The sequence below is a fragment of the Mus caroli genome, unplaced genomic scaffold (assembly GCF_978045245.1).
Source record: "Mus caroli unplaced genomic scaffold, Mus_caroli_1 scaffold_8, whole genome shotgun sequence".
NCBI classification, from domain to species: Eukaryota; Metazoa; Chordata; class Mammalia; order Rodentia; family Muridae; genus Mus; species Mus caroli.
In genome coordinates this window covers 78,577,807-78,593,985 of record NW_028227263.1, presented here as the reverse complement: position 1 = coordinate 78,593,985, position 16,179 = coordinate 78,577,807, and the positions used below count along the sequence as shown (strand labels likewise).

General features: G+C 45.8%; 1 protein-coding gene across 8 annotated transcripts in view; it reads left to right on the top strand.

Annotated features, from left to right (window-relative positions):
* Positions 1–16,179, top strand: part of Fam169b (Protein FAM169B) — an 82,406-nt gene that overhangs the window by 61,329 nt on the left and 4,898 nt on the right. For all 8 annotated transcript variants that reach the window (XM_021167236.3, XM_021167234.3, XM_085841645.1 and 5 more), the window contains 3 exons: positions 7,361–7,543; positions 10,545–10,679; positions 15,069–15,172. In XM_021167236.3, coding sequence (XP_021022895.1) covers positions 7,361–7,543; positions 10,545–10,679; positions 15,069–15,172 — 422 coding nt within the window. The remainder of the gene's footprint in view (positions 1–7,360; positions 7,544–10,544; positions 10,680–15,068; positions 15,173–16,179) is intronic.

Below are 16,179 nucleotides of genomic sequence, written 5' to 3'. Positions count from 1 at the left end.
GTTTGGGATTTTGTTTGTTCTTTGTTTTTTCTTTTTTCTTTTTTTTCTTAGGATTTGTTTATTCTATGTATATGAGTACATTGTGGTTCTCCTTGGACACACCAGAGGAGGGCATCAGATCCTATTACAGATGGTTGTAAACCACCATGTGGTTGCTGGGATTTGAACTCAGGACCTCTGGAAGAAGAGCCAGTGCTCTTAGCTGCTGAGCCACCTCTCCAGCCCTGTTCTTTTTTTTTTTTTTTTTTTTTTTAATCTTCACATGTATATGACCAGCTGGCAGCCTTACCATGACAGAGAGTTAACTCTGTCAGAGCTACCAATATACAGCTACAGTGTTCTTGGTTATGTCCTTGTCTGTGGCATTGTCTAGGGTCTTTGTCCTATAATGGAAGCAGATTTGTCCGAAGCCATTTTTACTTGTAATTTAGTCTGTTTTCATTGGTTGCATTAGAAGCAAGGATAGGTGCATTCCCCAGGGAGGCTCCTGGAAGCTGGCCACCAGGCCCACCAAGTTCTCCTGGCTTCTTAGGGCCTGTTTGCCTTGGCAGGTCTGGTTGGCTATCTCCCACTCACTGTAGGCTTCTTTTCATTCTTAGGGCTGGCTTCACTGTTCCAACCCTAATATCTCTTCCACTGCAACCTGTGTGAGGAGCTTGTAGTTTTCAGGATGGACCCTTTCTTACTATCCACAAGGATCTGGCTTCTGCATCAATATCTCTATTTTAATTCCTCATAAACTCTATGTATTGTTTATTTCTCTTTGTTAACTTGGTATCTTTTAAATAAGAAAAAAAAAAACCCCAACATAACTCTTTCTTCTTTGTCTTTGCTCTCTGTCTCATTAACTTGGTGTGTGTGCAGCAAGTGTCTCTGCAGGTATACACCTTTAAGTATTCTGGTCCCTCACTCTCCACCTTATTCCCTTAAGACAGGGTCTCTCAATGAACTAACCGGAAGGTAGGCTGGTGGGCTGTAGGCCCAGTGATTTTCCTGTCTTTACTAAGTTTTTCATAGCTGGGTTTCTACGTGGTTGTTGGGGATTTGAACTCAGCTCCTCCTGCTTGCACACAAGTGGTCTTACTGAGTTGACCAGTCTTCTTCCTTTTGGATGATTTCTGCTCCTTTAGGTGAACATACCATTGCTGGGGTTTCTCCCAACATTGTCCTTCGTCTTTCTATCCTAGTGAAGAGCAGAGAGGCAGTTTACTGCAGGCATCTTATTTTCTTCAGCTCACAGTTGCAGTGGAGTTCTAGGAAAATAGCTTGGTAATCCTTTTACATCCTGGATCTTACTTGGCAGCTTTGAAGCTATGATTATCCTTTAGAAAACACTGGTTGGGTAATTTGGCTTCTTTTTCCTCAGAAGTTGATTTTGAGAAGTTTACAGAAGCATTGGAAAGACAGAAAGGTCCTTTGTGCCCTGTGGACATATGTTCTCCCTAATATCTGTGTCGATGTAATCATAGTATAGTGTTCAAGATGAAGACATCACCCTTGGTTGATTTTTCTATCAGTGTCCGTTTTCTCTTCTGAGATCAAGAAAACATTCAGCACCTGCAACCCCCCGTCAGCTCTCCTGAGCCTCCTCTATTCTGTGCTGGTGGGTTCCTCTTGTATTTCAGCAGCTGGACTTTGGAGGAGGTCTGGCCAGTGGTGAGAACAGACTCTCAGCTTCAGTAAGACAGCTTATTTTTTTTATGTGGGGCGTGGGGGGCAGTGGGTGAGGGGAAACAAAGGCTGTTTAAGCCTTTGGGAGGTATGTAGGGGCTATTGGGGTGAGAATATATCATTGGCCTGGGTCAGGACACTAGGGCTGCCTCATTTGCATAAGGAGGAATTCCAGGCGCTGCTGGACATGATGTTATAAGGGCAGAGGAAGTTTAACTTGGCTGCCGGACTATGTGACCTCCTCTAGGGGGCAAAGGAACAGGGCTATGTGCGCCGGGAAACACAGACCCAGGGAGGCAGGGAGTGACCCTACTCCTCCCAACCTCAGGATGAGATTTCTGGGATTTGGATATGCCTCAACCCCACTCTCGCCCTAGGCCTGCTTCCCATGGGTCCCTGGCTTCACCGTTCCTGATGATTAGACTGGGTTATGGATTGGGAGATGTAGAGTAACCGTGTCACGTGTTGGAGCCTATGGTGTATGGCATGAACATCAGGATTGGTGCTAAACTAACACTGATCCATGCCTGAGTTAAGGGTGGGGAGAAGGACATTGATCATTGCCTGCTGTTGTGACAGAGCACTGTGAAGATGCCTTGAAAGGAGGAAAGGTTAATTTTGGCTCACAATTGCATGGCCATCTGGCTCCATTGCTTTAGCCTCAGATAAAGCAGACCATCAGGATGTAGGGAGGATAGTGGAGGCCAGATTGCAATGATCATGTGGTTACGAGCTACTCACACTTGACAGCCTGGAAGCAGAAAAAGAGAGATACGAAGGGCCAGGGGCAAGCAGACGCTTCCAGGAGACCCTTTCCATGGCCCCTGTCCTCCATTTAAGTCCCGTCTCCCCTTGCTGGGTCAATCCATTGATTATCTCAGAGTCCTCACGTGGATCCAGTAGCTTCGTCACAGCCAGAACCACCAGCGGTGGAGCAGACCTTCCACACCAAGCTTTATGGGAGACACACAGGCTGCCGTGATTTTACCACATCAAGGTCGCCATCTTCCTTTTCACACGTAGTTGTCGTGATCTTTCATTTCTAAAAATGTCTTCACACATTTGTCTGTGCGGGCATGCACGCATGTTCATGTGCATGGGTGGAGGGGGGCACTTGGGCCTGTGCCACAGTAAGGATATGACAGTCAGAGGACTACTCACTTAGTGTACCTGTGTACAGGGACATGTCATTTTACATATGTACGAGGTGCAGGCTGAATACTTGAGATGGGTTACGATCAAGTCTGAGTAACTAACCTCTGTAAAAATCTGCCATTTTGTGTTGAGCGCTATCTATCAGGCTTCTCCCTTGTTGTTTAAAAAACACACAGCTGCAAACTGTACCTACCTTATTGTACGCATGCTCTTACTGTGTCCTTTTAGATAATTTTTTTTTATTGCAGTATAAATTTATATCTTATAAAGCTTGCCTAAACTAAGGGTAAATATTAGAGAGAGGGCTACGTGACTATCACCCAAACTCAGTGTTAGGACATTCCTGTTACCTGTGGATGCTGCCTGCCTGCCACGTGTCGCCATCTCAGTCCTAAGCAGAGCTCAGTTGCCTCCTGCCCTGCCAATTAGCATGTACCAGGTGCTGTACCAGTCATATTCTCAATTAGCGCAGAGTCTTGGAGCTCCTGCAGATCAAGGCGCGCTTATGTTTCTGTTTCTTGCCACGTGGTTCTGTGAATCTATTGGCTGAGGAGCTGTTTCCCTTGTACTACTGTGACTAGGGTGGCTATAAACGTTCTCTCTCTTGTTTGCATGGTGGTATTTTTTTCTTCCTCTTGGGTAGGCTCTTAGGAGAACAATAGCTGGGTCATTTGGCAAGATTATGTCTAACGTTTAAGGAACTGCCAAATGGCCGAGCAGTCTGGCTGAGCCATCGAACACTTCCATCAACCACACATGAGGGTTTGGATTTCCGCACGTCCTTCTCGTCACTCTCTAGTGCCCATCCTTTTGGTTCTAGCTGTCCTAGCCTGGGGTAGTATTTAGCTGTGGGTTTACCTTCCATTTCTTTAATTATGAGTGATGTTAGCTGGTTTCCACCCATGGTCATGTGCATGTCTTCTTTAAGGAAAGATTTGTTCAAGTCTTTTGTGCAATTTTAATGAGACTATTTATCTTATTTTTATTGAATTATAAGAGTGCTTTATTCTGGTTCGCAGTAAGCCTTTTTTTTTTTTTTTTTGAAATGAGAAATGTGATTTGTAAACATTTCTGTTGACAGTCTATGCTTGGCCTTTTGTTTTTCTTAATAGTCTTTTGAAGCAAAAAAATTTAAAAATTCGGGAGAAGTTGGAGTTGCTGTGCTCTGTTGCTGAATCTGTGAATGCCTACCACCAACTCAGGCTTGGGCTTGTGATGACCTTTTTTTTTTTTTTTTTTTTTTTTTTTTTTTTTTTTTTTTTCTGTTTTCCTTGCTAAAAGCTTTAAAAGTTTCTCTCTTACCCCTGGATCTGTGATCTGTTTTGAATTTGTTTTTGTAAATGATGTAAAAAAAAAAAGATTACAATTTCAGTTAAAAACAAACAAACAAACAAACAAGCAAACAACTAGTATACTTTTAAAGTAACACTGCTTTTTAGTGGGCTCAACACAAGGCTTAGCATCCTGAGCCCTGTCTTCAGCTTCCAGCACATTAAATCAGGGATTTTAGAGCGGGTTTAGGCGATAGAAAAAGATTGAGGCAAAACTCGGTTTTTCTGTGCAGTTTGCTCTGTGTTCTAGTTTTTCTGCTATTGCTGTGATAAATTACGTGATTGGGAGCAACTTTTGGGAAAGAAGGTTTATTTCGTGTTACGCTTCCAGGTAATGTAGGGAAGTCAAGGCAGCAGGAACTGAAGCTTGGGGTGGTGGGTGGTGGGTGGTGGGTGGTGGGTGGTGGGTGGTGGGTGGTGGGTGGTGGGTGGTGGGTGGTGGGTGGTGGGTGGTGGGTGGTGGGTGGTGGGTGGTGGGTAAGGGTGAAGGTGGTTCTACTTTCTGGTTTGCCTCTCATGTTCTCTGCTTAGCCTGTTTTTATTTTTTTTTCTATAGCACCCAGGATCTCCTGCCCAGGTGTAACACCACCCACAGTGGGCTGCCCCTCCTCCATCAATCATTAATCAAGAGAATGCCCCATGGACACGCTCACAGGCCAACCTAATGCAGGCAGTCCCTCAAGTGAGAGCCCCTCTTTCCAAGCGACTCTAGTTTTTGCCAAACTGACAAAAAAGTGCCCAGCACAGTGTGATTAGGGATATTGCATGAATTTGGTCGAGTCAACATGGACGTATGCCTTAGTTTGCTTGGACTTTCACAAAAGACCCAACCCTTAGATATAAACAACAGGAGTTTATTTTCACCTAGTTCACCTGGAGGCTCAAAGTCTAGGTTGCAGGTGTCAGCCAGTCTGTTCTCTCTTGAGGCCTTTCTGTGGTTAGCATGCAGCCACTTTCTCACTGTATAGCTATGCACATTTCTCTTGGTCGTATTTCTTTGTCGTCTTTGGCAGCCATATTGGATAAGGGCAAAGCATAATAGCCTCATATGAACCCTACTCTATCTTTTAAAAGCATTTTACTAAAATATAGTCATTCTGCAGGGTTTGGAACATTAGGGGGACCCAAGTCAGCCCATAGATCACATTGTTGCGAAGACAGAGGCCACGGTGTACATGAGGACATGTATTGGACACTCTGTGTATCTAGACAAATGTTTAATGGCCTGTAGCACCTAGGTTAGTATGTGTCCTGAGTAGCCTCGGTGGTGTTCCAACCTGGCAGCTGCCATCTTTTTTTTTTTTAATCACCTCTGCAAACTGGCCTTTTCCAGAATATCTGGCAACTGTAATCAGAACACTTGCCTGTTCGTAAGAGTTCTTCTTCTACTAGTAACGGGCTGCCAGCAACGAGCAACACAGTTTGTGTTGTGTCAAATCATCCCACTGTTATTTGTGGCAAAAAACCCAATTCTCTACCCACATAATTGGTACTAACCTATGTTGGTCGACATAGAGTTGATTTCTGGGTCTGGCAAGGTGGTTCAGTGGATAAAAGCCCTTGCTGCCAAGTCTGATAGCCCAAGATCTAACCCAAAACTCATGTGCTAGGAGAGAACTCTGAGTCCTAGAAGTTGTTCTTTGAACTTAACACATCTCTCATTACACATGTGTGTATTCTTACATGTTTTCTCTCTCTGTCTCTCTCTTTCCGTTTGCCATTGATCTGTAGTTCTTTGTGGCAGTGTCACACGGGTCCCCTGACACAGCCATGAAATGGGCTTTCCTAGATTGCCAGCTCTGTTCCTTTCCAAGCAATGCTGTCTGTCCAGGAAACTCTGCATTTCACGTGACACTTAGACTCAGCTTCTCAGTGGCTACTAAAAACATGCTGGGGTTTTGCTAGGGCTGGCTTTGAACTTACAGAATGATTGTGGGAAGTATAATGGGGAAAAACACCTTTTGAGTCCTGTGATCCATCAACATGATCTTGCTTCTGATTTATCTAGACCTCTAGTTTTCATTCAATGATTTACACTTTCATTTTCAAGACCTGGACTTCATTTGCTCAGTGTATTCCTAAGCATTTTCTTCTCTTTAATTCTATGGTGAATGGAGTCGCATCGCTATTTAAATTTAAACCTTCTTAGTTCCAGGAGATTTCATATCAGGTTAACATTGTTCTCGTCAAATAGAAACCAGAGCTGTAAATTTCCAAACAGACTGGTATCTTTTCAAGCCTGTTGAAAGGAGAAATCTCAACTTTTTTTTTTTTTTTTTTTTTTTTAACAACTACTACCTTAACTGAACGGAGCTTTCTTGTTGGATATAGACCATGCAGTCATTCATGGTATAAGAGAGTAATTTCATGAACCACAGATTCTTTTGTTTGCCACTTTGGGCTGTGCTTAGCTGGATGGTTTTCTAGTTTTGGTGAGTTTTCTATGTGAGCATGGGGACCTGTGTGCTAGGTAACTGCTTCTGCTTCTTGGGCTAGCTAGAGGTAGGCTGGGACTAGCAGGGCTCCGAGTCACATTTCTTTCAGGGTAACAGATTGGTTTACACTTGCTTTTGTGATGGAGGTAGGTATCTGAGAGAACTGGAGACTCACTGGACTCCATGGGACCTGGGCTCTGTTAGTCCATCGTCTATCCCTCTGCCTCATTCTGTTGCTAAAGTGAGTCACAGGCTGGACTAGACCTGATGGGGGAACAGATCCCGTTTCTTGATGGAAATAGCTTTAAAATCACACACAAGTTGGGTGGACACAGGAAGGGAATCATTATGGCCACGGACACAATGTTACCTAGTATAGTGTATCTTGCAATTCAGCCCATCTACTCAGACCCCAATTTTTCCTTTTCAGGGAAGGTTGGGAAGTCATTCCCAGGGGTGGGAAGTTACTCCTGTTTCTGACTCTTGTCAGTAGGGGGTGAGATGACAGCCATGTGGATGGTAACATTGGGGACAGTACAGTTACATTCAAGGTGGAATCTGGCGTCTTCTGCTCTGATGCACCTTCCGTTCATGCTTCGCAGGAAACAAGTGTGGTTCATGAGTTTTGGAGGGCCACACATTTTACCTGGATTGGACACCACAAGCCTCTGTTGAAGTAATTGCCAGTGACTGTGGTTAGAACCTGGAGGTCTGGGTGAGTCAGAATCCAGCCCGGGAAAGAGCAGTGCATCTCTTGCTTTCCCGCAGGCAGCCTCTGTGGTGATGGTACCGGCACATGCTACCTGCTGCCTGTCTTCGACACCGTGTTTGTGAGGAGGAAGAACCGTTGTCAAGGCCTGGGGACAGCCATGCTGAGGGACTTCTGTGACACCTTTCAAGGAGACGAAGCTCTGGGTATCAGTTGTCCGATATCTCCTGCCATGTACAGAGGTAACCTCTACCTTGTGTCCTCTGTGAGCATTTGAGTGATACTGACCGCTAACACCTGTGGCCTGAGGCGATGCTGAGCCGAGGAGTCTCAGGAGTTCTTCTGGGTAGATGTAGGCTGAGGCTTCTCCTTCCCACAGCTGTGGTCCCTCAGCTAACCACAGACTTCATGTTCGATCTGCAAAGGGAACCTTTCTGAGCCTGAGGAGTAGTTTCACTTTTAAAAGGTGCAGATGGTCCCCAACGACTCACCACGATGACCCCTAGGGTTCTTCAGTTTTATAGTAGTGTAGCCAATACATACTCAGTAGAGACCATATTCACATTTAGAGTTTTGATATTGTCTTAGTTAGGGTTTTATTGCTGTAAAGAAACACCATGACCGAGGCAATTCTTATAAGGGCAAACATTTCATTGGGATTGGCTTACAGTTTCAGAGGCTCACTCCATTATCATCATGGCAGGAAGCATGACATTGTGCAGGCAGACTCGGTGCTGGAGGAGCCAAGAGTTGCACATCTTGATCCAAAGGCAGCTAGGAGGAGACCACTCTCTTACACTGGGTGGAGCTTGAGCACTAGGGGCCCTCAAAGCCCGCCTACACAGTGACATACTTCCTCCAATAAGGCCACACCTCCTAATAGTGCCACTTCCAGTGGGCCAAGCATATTCAAACCACCACAGATGTTTTCCCAGGCTCGTGATAAGTGTTCCCGCACAGTCTGAAGAGTGGCAAAAGTCAGGGTACTGTGGTATTTTGTCTTTACTGTGGCTTTGGATATACAGATAGACATATTGTGTTAGATGGGTTTGTCCTGCAGTAGGCTGTTCTGAGTATTTTTCTTTTAAAAAATGTTTAGAAAATGTATGTGTTATATGTATGTGTTATATGTATGTGTATGTATACATGTGCAGGTATGTGTGTGTATATATATGTGTTCAAGTATGTCTGTGTATATGTGTATAGTGTGTGCTTTTGTATGTATATGTATGTGTTTATATGTGTGTGCATGTATGTGTGTGCTGGTTTATGTATATGTATGTGAATGTACATGTGCAGGGGTGCTTCACACACTCACTCACGTGCAGACACTCACATGCCATGGTGCTCAGGTGGGGGTCAGAGGGCAATGTTTAGGAATTAATGTTCTCCTCCTTCCATGCATTTCGGAATGCAGAAACAAATATCTCAGGGACACGGAGAATCCAGGGAGTTGTGCCAGGGCCTTGAGTGACTCTCCATTTTTATTTGAAACTGATAGGGCTGGCAATCAACTCTCCTGGGGTCACACATTCTGATGCACAACCCCAATTATCCAAGAACCCTGCCATTGGGGCTGTTTTCTCTGAAGAGAGGTTAGGCTGCTCGAGCCAGGAGAGCATTGACATGCTATGCTCAGTGTTTCCTGGCCTGTCTCCACCTGCCAGACAGCACTGTATTTAGACCAACAAACTTCCACGCTGCTTTGGCCTAGAGCCTGCAAGTGGACAAAGAGAGCTTGCTTGGTGATAGCTTCACAGTTACCTGCAGGACCGGAAGTGGCTTCCCATTTCTCTGGTGTTGGGGGCTGCTGCTTTGTGAAAATGTTTATCCGGGAAGTGTGGATAGTCTACCAGCCTTCAAGGACCTACTCAGGGGTTCTCAGCCTGTGGGTTGTGACTCCTTTGGGGGTTGATGACTCTTTCATTGGCGTTGCCAGCGACCATCAGAAGCCATAGATATTTTCATTTTGATTCGTAACAGTAGCAAAATTACAGTTATGAAGTAGCAATAAAAGTGAATTTATGGCTGGGGGTCACCACAACACGAGGAACCGTGTTAAATGGTTGTGGCATTAGGAAGGTTGAGAATCACTGCTCTAGAGGAACAGAACTTAAAGAATGAATATATCCATCATACATAAATATGTATGGGGTTTATTAGAAGGGCTCACCGGTGGTGGTCCAACTAATCCAACAATGGCTGTCTACCAAGTGAAGGCCCAAACTTCAGTAGTTGTTCAATCCATGAGGCTGGATGTCTCATTTGGTCTTCAGTGTACACTGGAATTCTGAAGACGTAAGTAGGCTCTAATGCCAGCAAAGGAATGGACTTGCCAGTGAGGGCAAGCAGGCAAGGAGAGCAAGCTGCCATCTTCCATGGCTTCTATATAGGCCGTCGGCAGGACGTGTGGAACAGATTAAAGGTGGATCTTCCCACCATAAAGATCTGGATTAGAAACGGGTTTTCCTACTTGATATAATTAAGAAAAATCCCTCCCAGGTATACCCAGCCATTTGTGTTTTAGCTAATTCCAGATGTAGTTATGTTGACAGCCAAGAGTAGCCATCACAGGCACCCTTGTTAGAAGAGAGACCCTAGGGATCCCTGGGAAGGTACACAGGAGGCTCAGGGGAGGCCTCCGACAATCCAGCCCGAGGTACCTACCTGGCCTTCAGTGCCTCGAGAAATCAGCTTGTCTTGCTGCGGTGCTGATAGCCTGTCCTATCTGAGGAGTCTGATTCCAGAATTCAAAGTAACTGTGGCTTGAAAATGTTTAAAAAATGACACTCACAGACCCTTCCATTGTGACCCTCTCCTAAGCGTCACCGTCTAACTGCTATCGATGCAGCATCTGCGTCACGTCACGTGCTAAAAGGCGGGATGCGCAGGGGGATTGCGCAGTGTCCGTGTGCCAGGCATTTTATGTAAATGTAGCATCTTTGGATTTTGGTGCGTTCAGTACCAATACCCGCGGACACCGACGGATGGGTACTTCGTAGTTGCAGCTCTGGAAACACAATGCTGGATGGGTGCAAGTGGAAGCATGGGGTGAACAGGGATGATTCTGTATCCATGGGGAGTCGGTGAGAAGGGTTCAGACACAACAGGGCCAATGCAGTGAGGAGGTGGAGGGTAGCCACAGAAGGGCTGGGAGGGCCACGCGCAGGGACTCAGAGAGCTGACTGGCTGAACCAGCCTGGTGGGCAGGAGTCTGACTCATGGTTTTCTTCTTCCTCCCAGTCCTCAGGCAGTTCCTGTTGACCTGTCCAGGCGAGAGAGGGCGCTTGTGGGAGGTGGAGCCCCCGGGGGCCTGGGGCCAGCAGCGTGTTAACATCTGGCTCAAGGTTTATCTTCAAGAGCGGAGACTTCAAGATGGTGAGTGGGACGGACATCTGCTCAGGGGTCTAGTCACTCTAGCGTCCATAGCTGCCCCAAATGGGGACAGTTTCATTTCCATTGACTGAGTCTGATTCATGTAGACGTTACTGCTCTTGAGTATGTAGCAGAACAGAGGAAGGACTGAGACCCGACCAACGTATTTGTTCTTTGTCTATTTCTCCCTTATGATCGTCTCATTTGCGTGATGCCAAAAGATGTCCCTCGGTTTAGGAACTGGAAGCTCTCTGTTTTTCCCAAATAGACTAGGTAGATCACAAAAACATCTATGAATGCTCTCCTTCCTGTCTCTCTCTGTGTGGCTGAGGATCAGGTGCAAATGTTATTTTGAGGGAGTAACATGTACACCGGGGAATTCAAAAGCCGACTAAGGTTTGCTGCCTTAAGCCAGTCTTTGTGTCTCTCTCTCCAGTGCAGGCTGTGTACACGGCCGCACGGTAATGTTGAATGGTGACGTGTAAATCATTGTGCTCAGATGTGCGTGTGCGGTGCATGTTGGTGAGGTATGTATTCATGCGCTTAGAGGCCAGAGGTATTTGTGGAGTTATCTTTCTTTGTCCTCCATTTTATTTTATTTTATTTTTTGTCTTTGAAACAAGGTCTCTCAAGGGATCTGGTACTGATTCAGTTAGAGCGGCTGGCTAGTGAGTTCCAGGGACACCCCTCCCCCCTTGCTGGAGTTGTAGAAGTAGCCTGTATGGGTATGAGTTTTACATGGGTGCTGAGGCTTCGAACTCAGATCCTCGTGTTTATACAGCAGGCACTTTCCTGGCTGAGCCATCTCATTCCAGCTCCTTTTCTTCTTTGTTGTGTGAATTTCATATATGTACACGATGGTTTATGACTATCTCCATCCTCCCTAACTTCACATCCCTATTTTTAAAATTGTTTAATTTTTTTTTTTTAATCTCTCATTGCATCCAATTAGTGCTATCTGTATGTGGTTGGGGATGGGGCCAACCACCTGAGCCTGGGCAGTCGACAAGTGGCCACAGCCCAAACAAAAGTAACCATTCCTCCCTGGGCATCACCACTAGCTACCAATAGCTTCTCAGCTCCAGGTGGGGCCTTGCTAGCCCCTCCGTCCTCCCTGCTGGTTTTGACTGGCCTGACCTTGTGAGCTCTGCACAGTGGCTGTAAGGTCATGAGGCAATAGTAGCCATCTTCATCTGTTGAACGGCAGGCAGGATGCTATCGTGCCTGTTCATCTACTGTTGACCCTGCTGTTGTCAGATCTGGGTGGCACCAGACAGTGCCCTGGCTTGCCAGGGAGTTTGGCTAGAGGGATCTTTCAAGGGAGCAAGGTAGGTCTTTAATGGCAGGTTCCTCAGGGGAGGCAGAACCTTCAGATGGCCAGAGGGAATGAAGACTTGCTTGTTCCAGGATTGGTAGGTAGCTTTCTGACTCCCACAGAAGTTTTCACATCTGCACAGGTTCCATGTGAGGGGCTGGGGAGAGGCTTCGGTACCCGGACATTGCAGCCGCAGGTGCCTCTTGTTTCTGGAGATAAGCATCCAGCAGTTTAAATATACTGCCCTAAGTTAAAGTGATAGCTTTTCTTCCCTTCCGCGATGTGGGCACCCATCACATTCATCTGGATGTTTCTGCAGAAGCCGGTGGCTCATTAGGGGTGGATAGGCCAGGGTATAGGCTGCCTTTCTAGGTGGGTGACTGCCTTAACTCAGGAGGTGACAGGCAAGTGCCTGAGACCTTATTGATGATAATAGTGTTAGGTCTTGCCTTAACGGCACCCTTCAGCTGTAAGGCTTAATGGCTCCTTACAGATATTAATGAGGTGAAGGAGTGCCAGGGAAGGAGCTGGGCAGAGCTGTGACTGTGATCCTAATGATGCAGTTAAATGACTTGCCCTGTGGCACTGTGTTAGGAGGGAAGGGAAGCCAGCCTGTGCCCCTGGCCATTCGAATAGGTTTATAACAGAGCTTCACAAATGAGGGTCCAGCTACACAGTCTCTTGGCTGGGAGTGGGAAAAGTGGATGCATATTGGAATGTGAAAATTGCCTGGCCAGAGGGTCTGGGTGGGGAGGAGGCGGTTTTGGCCTAATTGGGGAGATGACTTCCTCCCGGAGAATTCCCCCGGGGTTTATTTCAAGAGTTGGGAGTCTGTGTGGTCTGGTCAGGGGAAGCTGATCTGGAAATCAGCTGCTAATCTACTCTGAGAGTTACCAACTCCTACTCTCAAGTAGCAAAGGAGAGGACCAGAGTCCTTTGCAGGAAGAAGAGTCAGTCTTATAATTAGCTTATAATTAGATTATGCAGATTCTGTAGTTTTTGAGAGAAAAAAACAATTAAAGGGTCTTTTCATTCTTTAAATTTTGGCGTGATTCCAGAGTCACCCTCAGGGCTCCCAGGCAGTACGGTGCAGTGGTTAGGCCTTCAGCCGCCTCACTGATGTCTGCAGGGGTTTCCCCAGCTGGTAAGCAGGGGCTACAGGACATAATCAGAAATCGGCACTGATGCTGGGCAGGGTCTGCTTCTAATCGGCTTCCCTCTTCGTTGCAGATCACCAGCTAGAATTTTTCACAGGTCTTGAAAGTTCCAGAATGTTCTTAATCTTGGGCATCTTACCATGTCACTTAGTTTTAATCTTCAGTTAGCCAGTGATCCCTAGAGTTCCTTTTTTAAAAATTTGAACATACTTTCTGCGTTCTAACTCTTGCTCTCCTGTATTTCTGTTATTTTTGGAGCAGTGGTTCTCAACTTTCCTAACGCTGCGGCCCTTAAATCCAGTTCCTCACGCTGTGGTGACCCCCCAACCGTAAAATTATTTTCGTTGCTGCTTTGTAACTATAATTTACTCCTCTTGTGAATCACAATGTAAATATATGATACATAGGATATCTGATATGAGACCCCTGTAAAAGAGATGTTCTACTTCCAAAGGGATCATGACTGACGGGATGAGAAGCAATGTTTTAGAGGGTCTCTACCACTCTGTGTGTGGGGAAATGAAACTGGAACCAGAGGTTCCCCCTTTCTTCCCCCCTCATGGCTTATGAGTTTGGAGAAGTCATGAGTGAGCCCATTTTAAAGGGAGAGTCACTGGGCTCTGTGCGGAAGCTTGAGAGTGTGTGTGAAGTGGCTCCATTTGTGGGCTGGGTCTTTTTAAAGTTTGCATAGCCCTGGCTGTTGATAACATCTGTGGCTTGTAATGACCCTGGAAATTGTTAGATTTTTTTTTCAGACCCTTTGAGAGAGGAGTTTGTGGGAAATGCCTCCCAACTTCCCTGCTCTCAGTTACATGGGAGACCTTTGAAACTTGACCGATAGCACCATAATTCTCTCTGATGTGATTTCCTAGTCAGTCTGTACATGCCTACAGTCTCTTTACTGGAGGGGATGAAATTGAATATCTCAACAAGGAAAAATAATTTTTTTTTTGCAGGAAAAAAATGTTGCTGGAGGTGGGAAATCAAAAGTTTTTCCCTTTGAAGTTTCACATTTTAATTTTCTTTTTCTAGACGAATTTATCCCGTTCACTTTGTCATCCACGGGAAAAATGCTTTCCTTCCACTTATGAAAAACCCAAACCAAACAAAAAAACCCCTGGATGGATCATGTACATAGATTGAAATGTGAATACTTTGGGGTGGGAAGGGAGTTCTGCTTTTCTAAAGTCAGAGGGCCAGAAAACTGGAGTCCGAGTCTTGTTGCAGCTTGTTCTCATTAGCTGTACATTACATAGTACAACAACAACAGCAATTTTACGGTGATCCATTATGCCTGGGAATGTGGCGCGCCTAAATAACCTGCTTGAGTTTTTACTGTGAGGAGAGTTTTGTCGAGTGCTGTTTTGGGCAGGTTTTATGGCTCCCTCTAGTGGCCATTGTTATGCACTGCAGTCCTGAAATGGAGACTGCTCTTACCGATGTACCTGAATGTCTGGTTCCCCAGATACGCATCTTTCCAATTAGTGTATCAAAAGTCATGGGACATTAATTGGTTAGAAATGAAATGTAAGTAAACATTTGATTTTTGCTTACATGAGTTATCTCACAGCACACAAAAATATAAAGGACGGTGGGAACTCGAGAATATATTCATTTACTCCACCCACCCACCCATGTATTCTTTCATTATTTCATGTGATAACAGTTTACGGTGCAGGCAGGCACTTTCTTAGGCATTAGATAGTAAGTAGACAAGGCTGGTGAGGCATGCTGAACACTCTCCTAGCTGAGCTACATCCCCACCACTGAACCGCCTATCCCTTTATGTCCCCTGACACCTTGCAGCTGTCCTCAGAGGAGACCAGTGTAGCAAAGATCAAAGTGGAGATCAAGAGAATGAAGTGGGGCCTCAGCATCAATGTGTGGGGAGGGGTTCGCTTATCCTGTTCTCTTGTTTAGGGAGCACCGTGCACCCTAAATGTTCTGAAGAGGACACGGACACTCCTGGGCAGGCTTCTAAGGAGGATGGACCCACACAGTTTAATCATGGAGAAAGCCACAAGGTACAGTAGCAGTCTACCATTCCACTGCCTTTCCGTGTCCTCAGCAATCATCTTGCCTTTCTTAGTGACTGCCTCGCAGCTCCCAGCTCCTTGGACACCTGGGCTCTAGGCTCCTCCCTAGCAGTGGACCATACTGATGTTGATTGGTGCTTAAAAACTTCCCTCAGGGATAGAGGAATGAGATAAGAAGAGACCTTTAGTTGGGCGTGGTGGCACACGCCTTTAATCCCAGCACTTGGGAGGCAGAGGCAGGCAGATTTCTGAGTTCGAGGCCAGCCTGGTCTACAAAGTGAGCTCCAGGACAGCCAGGGCTATACAGAGAAACCCTGTCTTGAAAAACCAAAAAAAAAAAAAAAAAAAAAAAAAAAAAAAAGAAGAGACCTTTATAATTAGGCATTTCGTTTTGGTAATTTCATCTCTCAGACAGACAAGCACTCATGAAGTGGGAAGGGAACTAGGAGTCTGACCCTGATATGGTTAGAGAATTAGTGAAAGATCTGCGTCTTAAATCTGGCTGCAGACCAGCATCTCACGTAGAACAAAAGCAAAGCCAATCTACCTTGCTCTTTTCCCGCTGCCTTCGCAGTCTGCTGCTGAAAGGAGAATGAAGTTGGGTGTTTGCATCCTCCGGCATGATTGAGGGGAAATCAGGTCACCAAGTCTTTCTTAGTAGCTTGGTGCTCAATATTTGATAAGATTTGGTGTTTTCCCTGAAGCCAGCCCATATGCATACTGGGTGATCCCTCTGAAATCCTTAACGGGTCAACTCTAAAACCTAACTCTTGTCCATGTGAAGGAACACGGCTCATTCTGTTAAGCAGCGATTTCTGGGATAGGAGACGCCACAGAGGCAGAAGATAGTCCAGTAAGTCTCGGGTCGTCTTTGAAAGCTGTACATGGGTAAAAGGAAAAAAGTTGGCAGCCGGGCATGGCGGCGCACGCCTTTAATTCCAGCACTCGGGAGGCAGAGGCAGAGGCAGAGGCAGATTTCTGAGTTTGAGGCCAGC